The sequence below is a fragment of the Hippopotamus amphibius genome, chromosome 3 (genome assembly GCF_030028045.1).
Source record: "Hippopotamus amphibius kiboko isolate mHipAmp2 chromosome 3, mHipAmp2.hap2, whole genome shotgun sequence".
Lineage (NCBI taxonomy): Eukaryota > Metazoa > Chordata > Mammalia > Artiodactyla > Hippopotamidae > Hippopotamus > Hippopotamus amphibius.
In genome coordinates this window covers 126,762,477-126,779,801 of record NC_080188.1, presented here as the reverse complement: position 1 = coordinate 126,779,801, position 17,325 = coordinate 126,762,477, and the positions used below count along the sequence as shown (strand labels likewise).

The 17,325-nt window shown below is 43.3% G+C and overlaps 1 protein-coding gene across 1 annotated transcript in view; it reads right to left on the bottom strand.

Annotated features, from left to right (window-relative positions):
* Nucleotides 1-17,325, bottom strand: part of PACS1 (phosphofurin acidic cluster sorting protein 1) — a 144,736-nt gene that overhangs the window by 26,578 nt on the left and 100,833 nt on the right. The window contains exons 2-3 of the mRNA XM_057726753.1: nt 10,203-10,290; nt 590-679 (exon numbers count right to left, since the gene is read on the bottom strand). Of these exons, the coding sequence (XP_057582736.1) occupies nt 590-679; nt 10,203-10,290 (178 nt within the window). The remainder of the gene's footprint in view (nt 1-589; nt 680-10,202; nt 10,291-17,325) is intronic.

Sequence of the window (17,325 nt, the reverse complement as noted above, 5' to 3'; positions counted from 1 at the left end):
CGAGGACGGATAAGGAGGAGAAGGGAAGGGACGGAGGTTGCAGTACGGGGACAAAGCAAGACTGAAGGAGCACCCTTCCTGGGGGGCCGTGGATTACTAAGGAGAGGTGTGGTAGGACAGGGCGGGTGGGGGGCTAACAGCCCTGTCCAAGGACAGGGAAAAGAAAATGAGATGCAAACTATTATATACAGGATGGATAACACCAGAATCCTACAGGCAACTATATTCAATATATTGTCATAAAACAACGGAAAAATATGGAAAGGAATGTATGTATATATATGTATAACCGAATCACTTTGTTGTACAGCAGAAATTAACACAACATTTTACATCAATTATACTTCAATTAAAAAAAAAAAAGAATAAGGCGTGGTGTACTTTTCAGTAGCCCATCTGGGTCTCGGCACCCTGGCTGTGGCTGCCCTGGTGATTGCTCTGGTCCTCCAGGCCAGCCACAGAAGCTCTGGGTAACTTTAAATCACTGGGCTATGGCTGTTTTTGGATAAAACAGTCTCCAGATTAGAGGACTGTTCGGGACTAGGCTGGACATGGTATACTAATGACCTAAGACCGAGCAGGTTCTCACCTGAAGGGAGAAGGTTAATTGGAGCTCTGTTTCCACCAGTCCACTGGCTGGGAGGATGATCTCGTTGGAGCGAAGAATCCTTTTTGAACCCTGAAACCAAAAAAAAAAAAAAAAAAAGGGTCAAAGCTGTATCACCAAAAATCAAACCAAAAGAAATGCTATGCTTGCAAACAATATCTAAACTCAACAAAGATTCTTACTGGTGTGACTACTCCATCAGTTTTTGTTGTACTTGACCAAAATCAAGCCACTACCATAGATATATGATTTTACATGTATTATGCTGTCCATTTACAAATGGTTTTCACATGAAAATGACTTGTTACTGCATCTGAGTTCTCCTCTCCCATCGTTCCTTAGGGAGAGGTACGGTGTTGCACCCCAAGGCGTGGCAGTTCTCCCCATGGCACCTCAGCTGCCACCCCCACCCCCACCCCCGGTCTAACTGACACTTCAGCCACACTGTCCTCTCTCTGGGCCTTTCCACATGCTGTTTTCTCTTCTTGGATGCTCTTTCATGCTTATTCTTCTTCTCTTTTTAAAAAATTTATTTATTTACTTATTTATTTATTGGCCGTATTGGGTCTTTGTTGCTGCGCACGAGCTTTCTTTAGTTGTGGCAAGCGGGGGCTACTCTTCACTGTGGTATGCGAGCTCCTCATTGCAGTGGCTTCTTTTGTTGTGGCTCACGGGCTCTAGGCGCGTAGGCTCAATAGCTGTGGTGCACGGGCTTAGCTGCTCTGCGGCATGTGGGATCTTCCTGGAGCAGGGATCAAACCCGTGACCCCTGCATTGGCAGGTGGATTCTTAACCACTGCACCACCCAGGAAGTCCCTCTTTCCTGCTTCTGTACACAGCTAACCAACTCACTTTTCCAGTCTCAGCTTTGATATAATTTTTCCCCCAGGAATTCTTCCTTTTGGTACTGTCCTCCCCCACCCACCACCACACCTGACACTGGGTGAGACACCCCAGTGTCTTTAGCTCTTAAAAACAATGAAGTAGGGCTAAACTGTTCCTCAATATAAGAAGAGATCAGCAGGAGGGCCTGAGGGATGCCAGTAAATGTGTAAACATTACTTTTTAAAAAACTGAGCTTAATTTATCAGTGAGGTGCCCAGATCTCCAGCACACAGGTGGATGAAATCGTAGGTGTACATAGCCGTGGAGCCCACATCTGTATCAAGATGTGGAACATTTTTATTACTCTGGAAGAATCCCTTGTGATCCCTCCCAGTCACTCTTGCAGCCCTGTCTCAGAGGACAGCACTGTTCTGAGTGCTTTCACCATAGATCAGTTTTTCCGGTTCTAACATTCCACATAGATGGAATCATACAGTGTGTACTGTTCTGGTCGGGCTCCTTTTGCCCAACATTTATACTGTGTCTGAGGCTCACACAGGCTGTTGCATGTATCAAAAGTTCATTCCCTTTTACTGCCGAGCAGAATTCTGTCCCATGAATGTACCACATGTGGTTTCCATTCTCCTGCTGCTGAATATTCACGTTGGGGTGTTTCTAGCTTGGGACCGTTATGGCTAAAGCTGCCATTCTTGTACAAGTCTGTGTGGACATGTTTTCTTTTTCTTGGGCTGACACCTAGGAGAGGAATGGCTGTGTCTTGGGGTAGACACACATGTAGCTTCATGAGAAACTGCCACACCGACTTCCAGAGCGTTAGTACCATTTTCCACCCGCTGCTGCAGGGTCCGCATCTCCCTGGTGCCTGGTGTGGTCTGTCCTGGACGCATGGATTCTACTGGGCGCGTGCAGAGGACCATCACTGCTGAAATTTGCATCTCCCCTATGACTCATCCTGCGCAGCGCCTTCTCAGGTCATTTGTAAATCTCCACTTATGACGTGCCCAATCAAACTTCTTTTGTCCTTGTTATTCAGTTGTTTTTTATTTATACAAGAAATTGTCAGGCATATGAACTCTAAATATTTTCTTGCCTATTCATTTTCTGAATTATGGTTTTCTCTGGGTATATGTGGTGATTCCATTTTTAGTTTTTTAAGGAACCTCCATGCTGTTCTCCATAGTGGCTGTATCAATTTACATTCCCACCAACGGTGCAGGAAGGTTCCCTTTTCTCCACACCCTCTCCAGCATTTACTGTTTGTAGATTTTCTGATGATGCCCATTCTAACCGGTGTGCGGTGATATCTCATTGTCATTTTGATTTGCATTTCTCTAACAATTAGTGATGTTGAGCAGTTTTCATGTGCCTCTTGGCCATCCGTATGTCTTCCTCGGGGAAATGCCTATTTAGGTCTTCTGCCCATTTTTTGATTGGGTTGTTTGTTTTTTTGAGATTGAGCTGCATGAACTGTTTATATATTTTGGAGATTAATCCTTTGTCTGTTGATTCGTTTGCAAATGTCTTCTCCCATTCTGAGGGCTGTCTTTTCTCACTTATAATTTCTTTTGCTGTGCAAAAGCTTTTGTTTCATTAGGTTCTACTTATTTATTTTTGTTTTTATTTCATTTTCTTAATGGTATCTTTTGATTAAGTACTTAATTTTGATCTATTCAACTTTATTATTATTTTTTTCTTTTCTGGTTAATGTATTCTGGGTCCTAGCTAGGAAATCTTTGCCTACTCCAAGGTAGTGAAGTTATCCTGCTGTACTGAAGTAGATATTCCGCTCTGTTTTCCTTTAGAAATGAAAAAAATTTTAGTTTTAGCTTTTAAGTTTCTTACTCATTTCTAATTTTTGCTTTTATAAAATACAGATTTTGTATAATGCAGGAAGGAAAATTTCCTAAATATAATATTTCACAATGCTTTTATAATTAGAATAGCTTTATACTATGCCAATTACAAATAATAAAGGAAACTTTCCCTCAGTGTTAATGCTTTTTGTAACCTCTATTATGAGCAAGAGTCTTGACAAAGTTTTTGCCTGAACTTATTTAGGCTCTTTTAAGAAGTCTCTGGACAATGAATCTCAGAAATGCTGAGAATCCAAAATGTGGTTTATATATAGCAGTGGTTTTCAACCGGGGTAGGAGACATTTGGCAATGTTTAGAGATATTTTTGGTTGTTACAAGTGGGGGATGTGTGTGCGTGCGTGTGCTTGAGTGTGCACGTGTGTGTGACCTTTCTAGAGGGTAGAGGCCGGGGCTGCTGCTGACCGGCCTACAATGCACAGGACAGGGCCTCAACACTGCTGAGAAACACTGCACAGCTGAAACTTGCTCCCCCTGAAGACACTGCCTCCCGGGCAGCCTGCTGGGCCTGGAGGTGGGGCAGGGTCCTCCGTATTCCTCACCGGCAGCTCCAGAACGATCTCCCTTCCACCTCTCCCCAGCTCCCCCTATGAGTGGATCCACTGGTCCATCCTCTCTTCCTGGCTGTTGCTGTCACCTGTACCTGCCAGCATCCCTGCTCATTTCTTGAGTTTAGATCCTCACGCACCATTCCTCTCCCCAGCACTACTCCCGCCATAATTCTTCAAGATTTTGACACTCGCGCTTTCCGACATCCTGGCCTTTACACCCCATGGTTCCCCTCTCCTACAGGTCTTGGCCCCACCCTTGTCTGAGCCCCTCACCCACACGGTCACACTCTGGGCCTTATCCTTACCAATAAAAGCCTCATCTCAGTGTCATGCACCCCACTCTCCGACCTCCACTTCCCACCTTTCCAGCTCATTTTCTCTGGTTTGTCAACAATAATCCTTCGAATCCACCAGGCCTATGATCCACGGATCCTCCCACTTCTCACTCCTCCTCACGCCCCGTTGTCCCCTCTTTCCTCCTCGCTTGGCTTAAATGCCACGGTCAGTCTGGCGGAGGCATCCCTGCCTATGCCCTAGCACCTCTGCCTGCTGTGGTGCTCTGCACTCACTGGGTAGATTACAGCCCTGTACAAATCCGGCGGCCCCAGCTGAACATGCCCGGAGAGAAGCATGCAATCCGCTAACTGTTCTGACTTTGACTTTACAACCCCAAGTGGGAAGTGGGCCTGCAGAGCTGCCCGGCGATCACTGCATTTTCCCCAGTCCAGGCCCCTACCCCTTCACTCCACCAGACGGCTTCACGTCTTCCCGTTCTTCCTCGCCCCCAGCACCTCCTCAGCCCTTCCCTCACTCTAAGCTAATGACCTTGATTTCTACTTTGCGGAGAAAACTGAAGCGATAGGAAAAGAGCTCCCACCACACTTAGCTCCTTGCCAGGTCTGTGCGCCCACAGCCGCCTCCCCTCTGGTTACACAGACAGACAGACGGGCTCCCCGCCGCCACCAAACACCAGCCGCTCCGTCCCTGCTCACGGACTGGAGGAGGCTCTCCTGGCCGTTCTTGCCTCTCCACACAATCCACTTGCCTCTCTCCTCTGGAGCGTTTCCATTAGCAAACAGGCTAATGTTATTTCTCTCATTAAAAAAATATCCTCTCTTGTCCCCGTATGTCCTCCCCGCATCTTGCCTCCCCTTTGTAGCCAACTCCTCAAGAGCTGTCTATTTTTGCTCTTGAAGACTCCTCTCGTTGTCTCCTGGCTCCGCCACGACTGCTATGGACAGGGTCTCTGATAACCTCCACGTCGAGGACTCCTCTTTCTCCCCCTCCAGCAACTCTCCCCTTACGTGGCTTCCTGGACACCACAGCCGCCTGGATTTCCTCTCACCCTCAGCCGCTCTTTCCTGGGTTCCTCCCTGACGTCCTAGTGCTGGAGTCCTGGGCCTCAAACCTTACAGCTGTTCTCCTCTCTGTATCCGCTCCCCCCACTCCTGGGCAGCTCCTCCACCTCGTGGGCTCACACAGGTGACGGCTCTCCACACGGTTTCTCTCCCCCAGACCTCTCTCCTGAACTCTAAACTCATGTATTCAACTGTCTACTCAGTATCTCCCCTGCATGTTCAACAATCACCTCAAATATAACACGAAGCTGAATTGTAGATCTTTCCCCCCATACCTGCTCCCCCCAGTCGTCCCCATCTCACTTAATGGCGTTTCCACCCTTCCAGGCGCTGAGGCCAAAGCTCTGGGGCCGCCCTCATCTCCTGCCAGAATCACTGTCATAGCCTGTTAGCTGGTCGTCTCGGTTCCTCTTTCCCACCTACAGTCTATTTTCCACAGGACACCCAGGACAACCCCATCACTTCCCTGTTCAAATCCCTCCAATTCACACAGAATGAAAACCAGAGACCTTGCCGTCACCTGCTCACACGCGTCCCCCACCTCTCTGACCTCATCTCCTCCTCCTCTCACCCCCCTCCAGCCTCACCGGCCCCCCCTCCTTCCTCTCCGTCCTGCCAGCACCCTCCTGCCTCAGGACCCTGCCTTGGCGTCTCCCTCTGCCTGCTGTGCTCTTCCTCCAGGTATCTGCACGGCTTCCTCCCTCACCTCCTTCGAAGTCTTTGCAAGAGAGTCATCTTCTCAGTGAGGCCACCCCTGACCACCGCATATGATGTGTAACTTCCTCCACCCCTGGACAAGCTCCATCCTCTGTACTGAGTTTTATTTATGTACAACCACCTCCCCCCGCCCTCCCCCCACCCCGGGACATACCACCTTCCAACAGCAGCAGCTCTCATTATTTGAACTCTCACTACCTAACGATGTGCTATAAATGCCTGTAAACATTTCTATTCCAAACGCATTATCTGAATTGCAAACTTGTGAACATGAACTTGTGCGTGCGGGTAACAGGATGCAGACTCAGTGCAGCCACAGGCTGACAGCCAGCTCAGGTGCTTTCAGAGCACTGCACAGTATCGTTCTCCTCTTTACCGCCCTTCTCCAAAGATTTAGCCCTTCACGTGTCCCAGTATTTGCTTCTTCCAGGGGCCAGGCACTACCAACTTGGGCCCAATTTCAAAATTACTTTTAGTATCTTTACATATCATTTTAAATCTGTGTAACAGTATATCTTCATTTGCAGTAAAGAAGCAAAAATTTATATCTGATACTACAGTACTAGTACTTACGGCGCATAAAAATACCCATTAATGAGTACTCATGCATTAAAAATTAGATTGCTAGCGTAATTATTTATGTATTTTTTTGGCCGCACTGCACAGCTTGTGAGATCTCCATTCCCCAACCAACCAGGGATTGAACCTGGGCCACAGGAGTGAAAGCCCAGAATCCTAACCACTAGGCAACCAGGGAACTCCCAGGTAACTAGTGTTTTAAACGCTTCTTTTTTAAACACAAAATTCTTGGTGGGTTGTTACATAGATACTCAAGAGTGCTGTCGTGGTACCGAGGAATGAGGCTGAGGTTTTTGGATGTCTGAGAACGCATTGTTATTTTTCCCATTTAAATAATGGAAGATAGGTTTCTGCCATCCAACATGTCTTCAAGAATGGATTGTTTCACAGAAAGCCTGTATAAAATTTTCTTATTTATTATGTTTATTGTCTCTTTCCTTCCACTACAATGATTAATCTTTCTTTTTTTAAATTTTTAAATTTTTTATATTTTTGGCTGCATTGGGTCTTCATTGCTACACGTGGGCTTTCACTAGTTGTGGCAAGCAGGGGTTAATCTTCGTTGCAGTGTGCAGGCTTCTCATCGCAGTGCATTCTTTTGTTGCAGAGCACAGGCTCTAGGCAGGTGGGCTTTGGTAGTTGCAGCGAGTGGGCTCAGTAGTTATGGCTTGCAGGCTCTAGAGCGCAGGCTCAGTAGCTGTGGCGCATGGGCCTAGTTGCTCCGTGGCTGTGGGATCTTCCTGGGCTAGGGATCGAACCTGTGTCCCCTGCATTGGCAGGCAGATTCTTAACCACTGTGCCACCAGCAAAATCCCTACAATGATTAACCTTAACCTTTTCAGTCTCAGGATCTTTTCACACTCTCAAAAATTACTGAGAATCCCAAACAGCTTTTGTTTATGTGTGTATATCTTTCAATATTTACCACGCTAGGAATTAAAACTGAAATATTAAAAAATATGTATTAATTCCTTTAAAAATAACTAATGAACCTATTATGTGTTTACATTAAAATATTTTTTATGAAAAATATCTTTTCCAAAATAAAAACAATTTACTAAGAAGACGGCATAGTTTTTTTAAATGTATATAACAGCTTTATCGGAATATAATTCAAATACCACACAATCCACCCACTTAAAGTGTATGATTCAATGGCTTTTAGTATATTCAGAGTTGTGCAACCATCAACGCAATCAATTTTAGAACACCTTCACCACCTAAAAAGGAACCGCATACTCTTCAGCTGTCACCCTACCATCCTTCCCACCCCCCTAGCCCAGGCAGCCAGTAACTTACTTTCTGATTCTGTGGATGTGTCTATTCTGGATATTTCATACAAATGGAATTTGAAAGAAGCCAATTTGTGATTGGCTTCTTTCATTTATAATAGTATGTTTTCTTTTTTTTAAAATAAGTTTATTTGTTTATTGGCTATGTTGGGTCTTCGTTGCTGTGTGCGGGCTTTCTCTAGGTGCAGTGAGCGGGGGCTACTCTTTGTTGTGGTGCGCGGGCTTCTCATTGCGGTGGCTTCTCTTGCTGCAAAGCACGAGCTCTAGGCACACCTGCTTCAGTAGTTGTGGCATGTGGGCTCAGTAGTTGTGGTGCACGAGCTGAGTTGCTCCGTGGCATGTGGGATCTTCCTGGACCAGGGATGGAAACCGTGTCCCCTGCACTGGCAGGCAGATTCTTAACCATTGTGCCACCAAGGAAGTCCTTTCAAAGACATTCTTAAGCAAAACTGGCTTTTCCCCTCCTTCCAGTCTGTGATGGTAGGCAACACTGACTACTGACATTCTGATGAAACCACTCTGATTTGTGCTACAGGCCAGCCAGCCATTTTACCAGCCATTGCTCTTGCACCTTCAATGCAAATGTCAACACGATGCAAAGGGCAAGTAAAGCCACAGTATTATCATGAAAATAGCTTTGATCTCATGTATCCCCTGAGGGGGTCTCAGGAGCCCAGGCTCTGCAGACTCATTTTGAGAACTGCTGCTCTATCAGCATGTAAAGGTCCTTTATTAAAGGCAGGGGTTTGGGTGTGTTCTGTTTAATGCTGAATCCCCTGTGTCTAGAACAACGCGGGCTATAACAGGTGCTCAATAAGTATTTATTAGGTGAATGTGTAAATGAATAAATGACTGGATAAATGAATGTGATAACATCTGTAATTACTTTCAGCTGCTTGGAAGTCAAGCAACAAAAAAGTTTAGGATATTTGTAGTTTTGGGTATAATTTAAAATTTTACAGAATGTTAAATATTTAATCAGGAAATAAAAGAAATTATTTCTTTTGGCAAAGGCATTTAACTGTGGGGACGGCAGACGCAGCGGGGAACTTTCCAAACCGTACCCACAGTGTTTGCACTGGAAAGCAACGGTTTTTAGCAAAGGAAATAATTCCTGAAAACTGGAACACTGCCCGTGACCTAGCAACGGGTGTGAAATTGGGGAAGGAGGAAAAGACGCTGCAAGTTTCCACTCGCCAATCATGGTCCCACACTAGTTTTCTCAACCCACAGTGCCTGGAAACGTTTCACAGCATTGGGAGGAACGATGCACAGAGATGAACAGGGAGTCTGAATATAAGGGACACAGGAAGTCATCTGGAGTAATTAAAATGTCTTGAGTTTTGAGGACTAAATTAACATAGTGTATCTATCTCAGAAAGAGAACTGAGGACCTCAGTGTATGGTTCACATTCTGTGAAAATGCTATAGATGTGGGGTTTTTTTTTTTTTTAGATGTGGGTTTTAAAGAAGCTGAGAAACTGCTGTGTAACAGGTAAGCCAGTAATCAAATAGTCTGATTAGTAGGGAGCTTCCTTACAGTTCACTATTTTTCCATGAAATAGCACTCAGTAAATTCACCGTTCTTAAGCTGAAGGGATCCATCATTTATCGGTTCCAGAGGTACTTCAGACCCTCAGTGAGCTCTAGGGATCTGTCATTAAAAAGGACTCATCAGTTAAGGAAGGCTTGGTGTTGGAGTTTAACCACTACATCCATTACTGGTTCTTTAGTTTCTAGTCCCACTTCTGATCCCTGGTAATCACCTGGCAACAGGTGAATCCCTTGACCTTTCTGGAGTTCAATTTCTCCTAAAACTGAAATTGCAGAACGCTCAGTATATGAATGTTTGCGAAATACCTTGGGTCCCTTGGAGATACTGAGGAAAGTTCAAGGAAATAAATGTGGGTATTACTCAGGAGACAAAATATCCCAGTAAATTTTAACCTGTCACATTTGAAATAATAACCTGCAAGTTTTTTCCACCCTATAGAAAACCACCAAAGCTGCTTCCCCAACCCATGTATCTCCTTATACCCAGAAATCCCAGGAATAAGACTGAAACCTACACCAGCCACCCTAGTGATTTCTGAATTTCTTGATCTTCATGCTAATCCTGTTAGATAGGCAGGGCAGGGAGAGCCACTTTTATCCTTCAGACAAAGAAACGAGGGTTTAAAGAGACTAAGTGCTTTAACTAAAAGGCAGAACTGGGACCCAGCAGGTCGCATGAGCTCAGTCGCCTTCCCACTATCGCACCTGCTTTGCTGAGTGCAGGACGAGAGAGCCGGTCCCCTTCCAGCATCTCTGAAGCCCTGACAGTGGGCACAAGGTTATCTAGCTTCCTTGGGTCCCGAACAAACAATCCTGCTCAACTCACCTGCAGCTTCACAGCAATGACGACTGAATTAAGATCTTTGTCCATTTCTTTTAGCATGACGAGTTTCTTCAGGGTCAAGCTGAACAGCCTAGAAAAATTTAGAGAAAAAAAGATCCAGTCAAATGTAAGGAACTTATGAGAAAAGTGACAGACAATCTGTTGAGGAAATGCTGCTTTACCTTAAGGAAGAATAAGAATATTAGAATGCTGTATACGGTGTCCACCATCAGTGAAACAGCATCCCTCTTATTTAACTTTTGTACTCGGTAAGTGTCAGAAAGGTACATTATTCCATGAACCTCTGTGGATGCCCCTTTATCTCCAGCCAAAACCAAGATGCCTTTTCACTCCTAATATGTGGGAGCAGTTTCTGCGGGTGGGGAGTAGACCAGGGAGGGGCATCGATGTTTATTTTGCTTGCCTCGCTGCCCTTCCACTTTACGTCTAATCACACCTGAGACATTTATAGACTTCAATCTGCAGCAACAAAGAGAATTCACACACACAGAACAGAAACCATTTGGCAGGAAACGCTTTAAATGACCACAAGTTCGATTTCAGCCAAACTTTGCTTCCAACGTGCAGAAATCTTCAGTGTCACAACGAGGAAATTCCCCTTAATTAAAAGTGATAGGAGTGTCCCTCACTCTGGAGTCTTGGCCTCTCTAATCTGACTCGACCTTGGCCTCCAAGGCAGGGCTACCCTGGGCTTCTAGGAAGAGCTGGGAGGGAAACTGCAGATGCTGCCTTTCTGCTTCTGGTTTGGGTGGTTCAAGCCCTTAAAACATCCTTTTCCTGGGCGAGGTTCTGGAGGATGCAAAGTCATACGTGGGACGCTGCCGACCTGAGTCGGGCCCTGAGACCTCCGACTCTGTCTTGTGCTCGTTTTCTCCCCCGTTTCCCGGTCCGTCTCATCTCTGTGCTCCCTCCTCAGGCTCTAAGTTCCACTCACCGGGAATTCATCTCAGCTCCTCCAGGGCCCACACTCTCTCACCTCTGGGCCTTCTACCAAAGGGCAGGGCCCAGTACAGCTGCTCAGCAAATATTTGTTAATGAAGTTTAACAATTTCCTAAAACGGCCTCTAGCTAAAACCAGGTGAACAAGAATACCTGTTGAAGAAATGCATGTAATTCATGAAAAAAAGGGGAACAAATTCAGACCAACAGAACTGAATTCTGGTTTTGAGTTCACCCTTGCCCCAAACACTTGCTGAGATATACTAACACAAAGGAAGCAAATAGATCTCTTTCGCTCCTTTTGCTTCAAGTCACAGTCAAAATCAACTAAAAGAAAGCCTATCAAGTCTTTTCATATATATCATTTCATCCAGACCTCAAAAACATGACTCCGTGTGTGTGTGTGTGTGTGTGTGTGTGTGTGTGTAGGGGGTGGGGTGGAGTGGGACAAGGGTTACTGCTCTACCCATATAACAGAAGAGGAAACAGATTCTTAATGGAGTAGTGACTTAGCTAAATTCCCACAGCTAGTAAGTGACAGAGCTAGGTTCTAACTCCAATCTCCTTGTGGTAGGCAAGTAATATCTCCTAATCCTCAGAACCTGTAAACCTTTTACATGGCAAAAGGGACTAGCAGATGTGATTAAATTAAGGTGGGAGATGATCCTGGACTCTCTGGATGGGTCCACTACAGTCACGAGTCTTTATGGGAGGGAGGCAGGAGGGCCAAAGTCAGAGAATGAGATGTGACCACGGAAGCAGAAGTGATGTGTGGCTGGCTCTGAAGATGGAAGAAGCCCGGGGTTAGGCAGCCTCTAGAAGCTGGAAAAGGCAAGAAAACTGATGCTCCCCCCAGTCTCCAGAAGAAACGCAGCCCTGCCACCACCTTGATTTTGGCCCAGTGAAACCCATTTTGGACTTCTGATCTCCAGAATTGTGAAAACCAATGTGTGTTTTGTTTTAAGCCACTGAGTCCGTGGTCATTTGTTACAGCAGCTGTGGGAGCTAATACACTCCTCCTCCTAAGACCCGAGGCCTCCACTACACAGCTGCCTCCCCAGCCACTGACTGGAGCTCCTGCACCTGTGCTCCTAAAACATGCTCAGGTTTGTTAAACTGGAATCACCGTGGTTTGGGCTCGCACCACACCCGCCACCCCCACCCCACCCATCAAGGAGTACCCACAGCATCACTTGTTTCCCTCCTTTCCCTTCAGAGTGGAAACATGCTGGCCCAAAAGGAACTCTGGGTCTGCCAACACCCAAGGGGTTACTATATTTCACATAGTTGACTATTAAGAAACGTAACTAACTACAGTGTTCAGCTGATTTTCAAGCCCTCTTGGAAAGGAAAGGGAACATGACTGGGATAAGCAAATGGAAAAGACTGGATATGCCCAATTTTGTTCCTCATTCAAAGCAGCTAATTACGAATGCTTCTGATAAGTTAGGTTTTTGTTTGTTTCCAAAGCACCTACAGACGGATGCGCTGGTAATGAATAAACTCACTGCAAGAAAAAGAGCCACAGGAGTAAACTGGGGACGCGTGTGTTGCTCTCCCTCTGCTTGTGACCCTTCAGCCTCTCACGCATTCCACACGTCCAGTGAGCATCTCCTGTGTGCCAGGCACTGGGGTGGTGGGAGTCTGGAGGACGTGGGCCATAGCCTCACGGAGATTACACAGTCCGGTAGGGAAGACAAGCAGTGACCTACGTGACACTCCTTGTCCGCAGCTCTTTTATGCCCCATGGGGCTCTGGACCATCTTTCCTCTTAGATGACACATAAAATATTGTAGATAATATGGTGCAAGTTTGTTAGGAAGGAAAAACACATCACAGACCAATAAATATTTGGTGAATAAACAAACCTTTATGACACAGCACTTTATGTTAACAAGAAAGCCAAGAATGATTCAGTACCTTAGGTAACAAAATAACAGCAAGACTGGATGTGTTTAGTGTTTGCTCAGAAACCAGACACACCGCATTGATTTCCATACTCTTGGCAATCAGTTCAACAGGTCTTTTTATTTGTTTGTTTTTAATGGTATCACTCAAGGGGATGCAGGGACTTAAATGCATTTTAGTTCTTCAAAGCATAAGAAAATGTGACATTAAGCATCTACCAGGTACCAGTTGCTTGATATACACTTCACTATCTCATGTAAGTCTTACAATAATTCTAAGAGGTGGGAGCTGCTCAACATCACTAATTATTAGAGAAATGCAAATCATAACTACAATGAGGTATCACCTCACACCAGTTAGAGTGGGCGTCATCAGAAAATCTACAAACAGTAAATGCTGGAGAGGGTGTGGAGAAAAGGGAACCCTCTTCACTGTTGGTGGGAATGTAAATTGATACAGCCACTATGGAGAACAGTATGGAGGTTCCTTGAAAAACTAAAAATAGAGCTACCATATGACCCAGCAATCCCACTGCTGAGCATATACCCAGAGAAAACCGTAATTCAAAAAGACACCCCAATATTCACTGCAGCACTATTTACAATAGCCAGGACATGGAAGCAACCTAAATGTCCATCAACAGATGAATGGATAAAGAAGATGTGGTACACATATACAATGGAATATTACTCAGCCGTAAAAAGGAATGAAATCGGGACATTTGTAGAGACATGGATGGACCTAGAGTCTGTCATACAGAGTGAAGTGAGTCAGAAAGAGAAAAACAAATATCGTATATTAACACATATATGTGGAATCTAAAAAAATGGTACAAATCAATGTTTGCAAGGCAGAAATAGAGACACAGATGTAGAGAACAAACATATGGACCCCAAGGGGGGAAAGCAGGGGGTGGGGGTGGGGGTGGGGGGATGTTATGAATTGGGAGACTGGGATTGCCATATATATACATTACTAATAAGAAAAAAATATCAAATTGTATACTTTAAATATATGTTTATTGTATGTCAGTTGTATCTCAATAAAAGTTCTTAAAGAAAAGGAAAAAAGGTAACAAATATTTGCATTTAGAAATTTGAAATTTTAATAACAAAACATTTGGTATGTAATTTCCACTAAATAATTGGTATGCCAGCCACAAAAATAAATAAGTAAATAAATAAATAAATAAAATTAAAATGAAAGCAAATAATAATAATAATAATTCTAAGAGGTAGATACTATACCCATCTTGCAGATAAGGAGGTGAGGCAGGATTAAGAAACTTGCCCAAGGTCACACAAGAAAGTGGCCGAGCCAAGATGCAAACTTAGGTTAATCTTAGTTCAGAACCCAATTAAAATCAGTACAAGGCACTTATTTGAAAATCAGAAGAAACTGTTTTGACTACAAGTAAATATTTTCAATATATATCTCAATATAACGGAAGAACTCTGAGTAAATAAGACACATTTCTCCTTAAACCCACACTCACAGAATATTGATTGAAACGGTCCCAGATATAGTCTGAGGATGATGAGTCTGCAAGATGTTTCTGACTGAAGGTGTCTCAATGAATAAGAGGCTGAGTTAGATGCTGACCTAAGGGTTTTCTGTTACGCTCTGTTTTATCGGTTGGGCTATCCTTACACAGTAAAAATAAGGTACCCAAGGCCTGAAAGAAAGAGTCCTTCCCTGATCATACTCCTTCCCTGATATACTCCTTTACTGCTTTAATCTCAAAGCAGTAAAGATTTGACTCTCACTCTGCAATAAATAGGAAGCCACTGGCTTTGAGAGATACACGACACGTTTTACAGTTTAATAGGATTCTTTTAGCTGTTCTATTAGGACAGGATGGAGGGAAGCAAAGGGAAAAGGGGAAAAAGTTGAGAGTTAGAAGGCAACTGCAGTAGTGTAAGCAACAGACGACGGTGGTTTGGAGGGTAGAAGCAGTGGGGGTGGTGAAAAATGGTTTGAATTCTGGATATGTTGTTGAAGACATAAGGGGTTTTGGCCAGAACATCTGGAAAGATAGCGTTGTCATTAACTGAGATGGAGAAAACTCTGGGCAAAGCAGGTTTTGGGGAGTTTAAGATGGAGAGTTCAATTTTGGACATTTTGAACTTGAGATGTCTATTAGATTTCTAAGTAGAGACGCTGAGTAGAGAGTTAGATACATAAGTCTGCCTGTGGGCTGGGAGTATCAAGATGGAAGTGTGGCATAAAGACGGAATTTAAAGTCATGAGGATGAGTGAGTATACAGAGAAGAGGACCAGGATTGAGCCCAAGAATATATATTCACCAGAGAGATGATGAGGATAAACTGGCAAAGGATATGAAGAATTAACCAGTGAGGCAGGGGGAATATCAAACACATGCAATATTCTAGAAGCCAAGAGGGATGGTCAGCTGTATCACTTGCTGCTGACGGGTCAAGAGGGGCACTAAAAACTGATCACTGAATTTAGCTATATGGAAGCCACTGAGGACCTTAACAAGGGTGGTTTCACTGGAAGAGTGAAAACGAAAGCCTAACTGGAATAAATTGAAGAGGTGATGGGAGGAAAGGAACTGGAGACAGCAAATCTGTTTCAATCTTAGCTCTATCCCAGTATCCGGACTGTTAATTTCCTGTCCAACAGAAATATAGTGTAAGCCACATGTGTAATTTAAATTTCTCCTGGTAGCCATATTTTTTAAAAACTTAAAAGGTGAAATTAATAAATATATTTAACTCAATATATCCGAAATATTATAAACAATACGGTATATTGAAAATACACGTAAAAAGAATAATACACCTTCACCAAGTAGGTTTTATCTCAGGGATGAAATGCTGGTGTAATATTAGAGAAATCAACCAACGTAATTCATCATATTAACATACTAAAAAGAAAAACCATTAGGATCTTGCAAACAGGTGCAAAAAAAGTCTTTGAAAAAATCCAGTATCCATTCCTGATAAAAACCCAGCAAACCAGGAATAGAAAGAAAATTTCTCAATCTGATAAAGGGTATCTATGAAAAATCTGTATGTAACAACATACTTAATAATGAAAAACTGAATGTTTTCCCCTTAATATGAGGAACAAGGCAAGGATACCCACTCTCACCACTTTTAATCAGTATCATGCAGGAGGTTCTAATGGGTGCAAGAAGGCAAGAAAAAGAAAGAAAAGGTATCCAAGACTGGAATTTATTTTCAGATGATACGATTATCTATATAGAAAATCTGATGTAATCTTCAAAAAATATTAGAATAAGTGAGTTTAGAAAAGTTGCAGGAAACAAAATCAACATAATCAATCTACTAAAATCAATGGTATTTCTATATAATAGCAACAAATAATTAGAAATTGAAACAAAAAAATACAATTTACAACTGCATCAAAAAAAAATGGCATATACAGGGATAAATCTGACAAATAACACACAAGACCTACACACTGAAAATTATAAAACATTGCTGAGAGAAATTAAAGACCTAAATAGAGAGAGACAAATTGAGTTGGATACTTATATTTAAAAAAAGGAATTTCAATTCATACCTTAAATTGTCTACAGAAATTAATTCAAAATGGATTACAAGTCTAAATGTAAAACAGATAATTATAAAACTTCTAAGGAAAAAAATCACGGGAGAAAATATTTGGAACCTTGGGTTAGGCAAAGATTCCTTAGAGATGACACCAAAGAACAATCCCTAAAAGAAAACAATGAGAAAATTGGACTTTGTCAAAATGAATAACTTTTGTTCTTTGAAAGATGTTATTAAGAGAATGAAAAGAAAAGCCATCGAATGGGAGAAAACACTTGCAAATCCCCTATTTGATACTAGATTTGTGTCCAGAATATGTAAAGAATTCTCAAATTTTGATATTAGGAAAACAAACATCCCAATGGAAAAAAAGGGCAAATGTTTTGATCAAACACTTCACCAAAGAAGGTGCACAGAGGGCAGACACATGAAGAGATGCTCAACCTTACTAGTCATTAGGAAAATGCAAATTAAAAGCACAATGAGATACCACTACATTCCTGTTTGAAAATCTATATTTAAAAGACTGATCACTGTTCACTGTTGGTGAGGATGTGGAGCAACTGAAACTCACTGTGGATGGGAATGTAAGATGTACAGCCACTCTGGCAAACGGCTTAGCAGTTTCTTAAAAAGTTATACCTACACATACCATATGATCCAGCCATTCCACTCCTAGGTATTTACCCCAAAGAAAAGGAAATATATATTCCCAG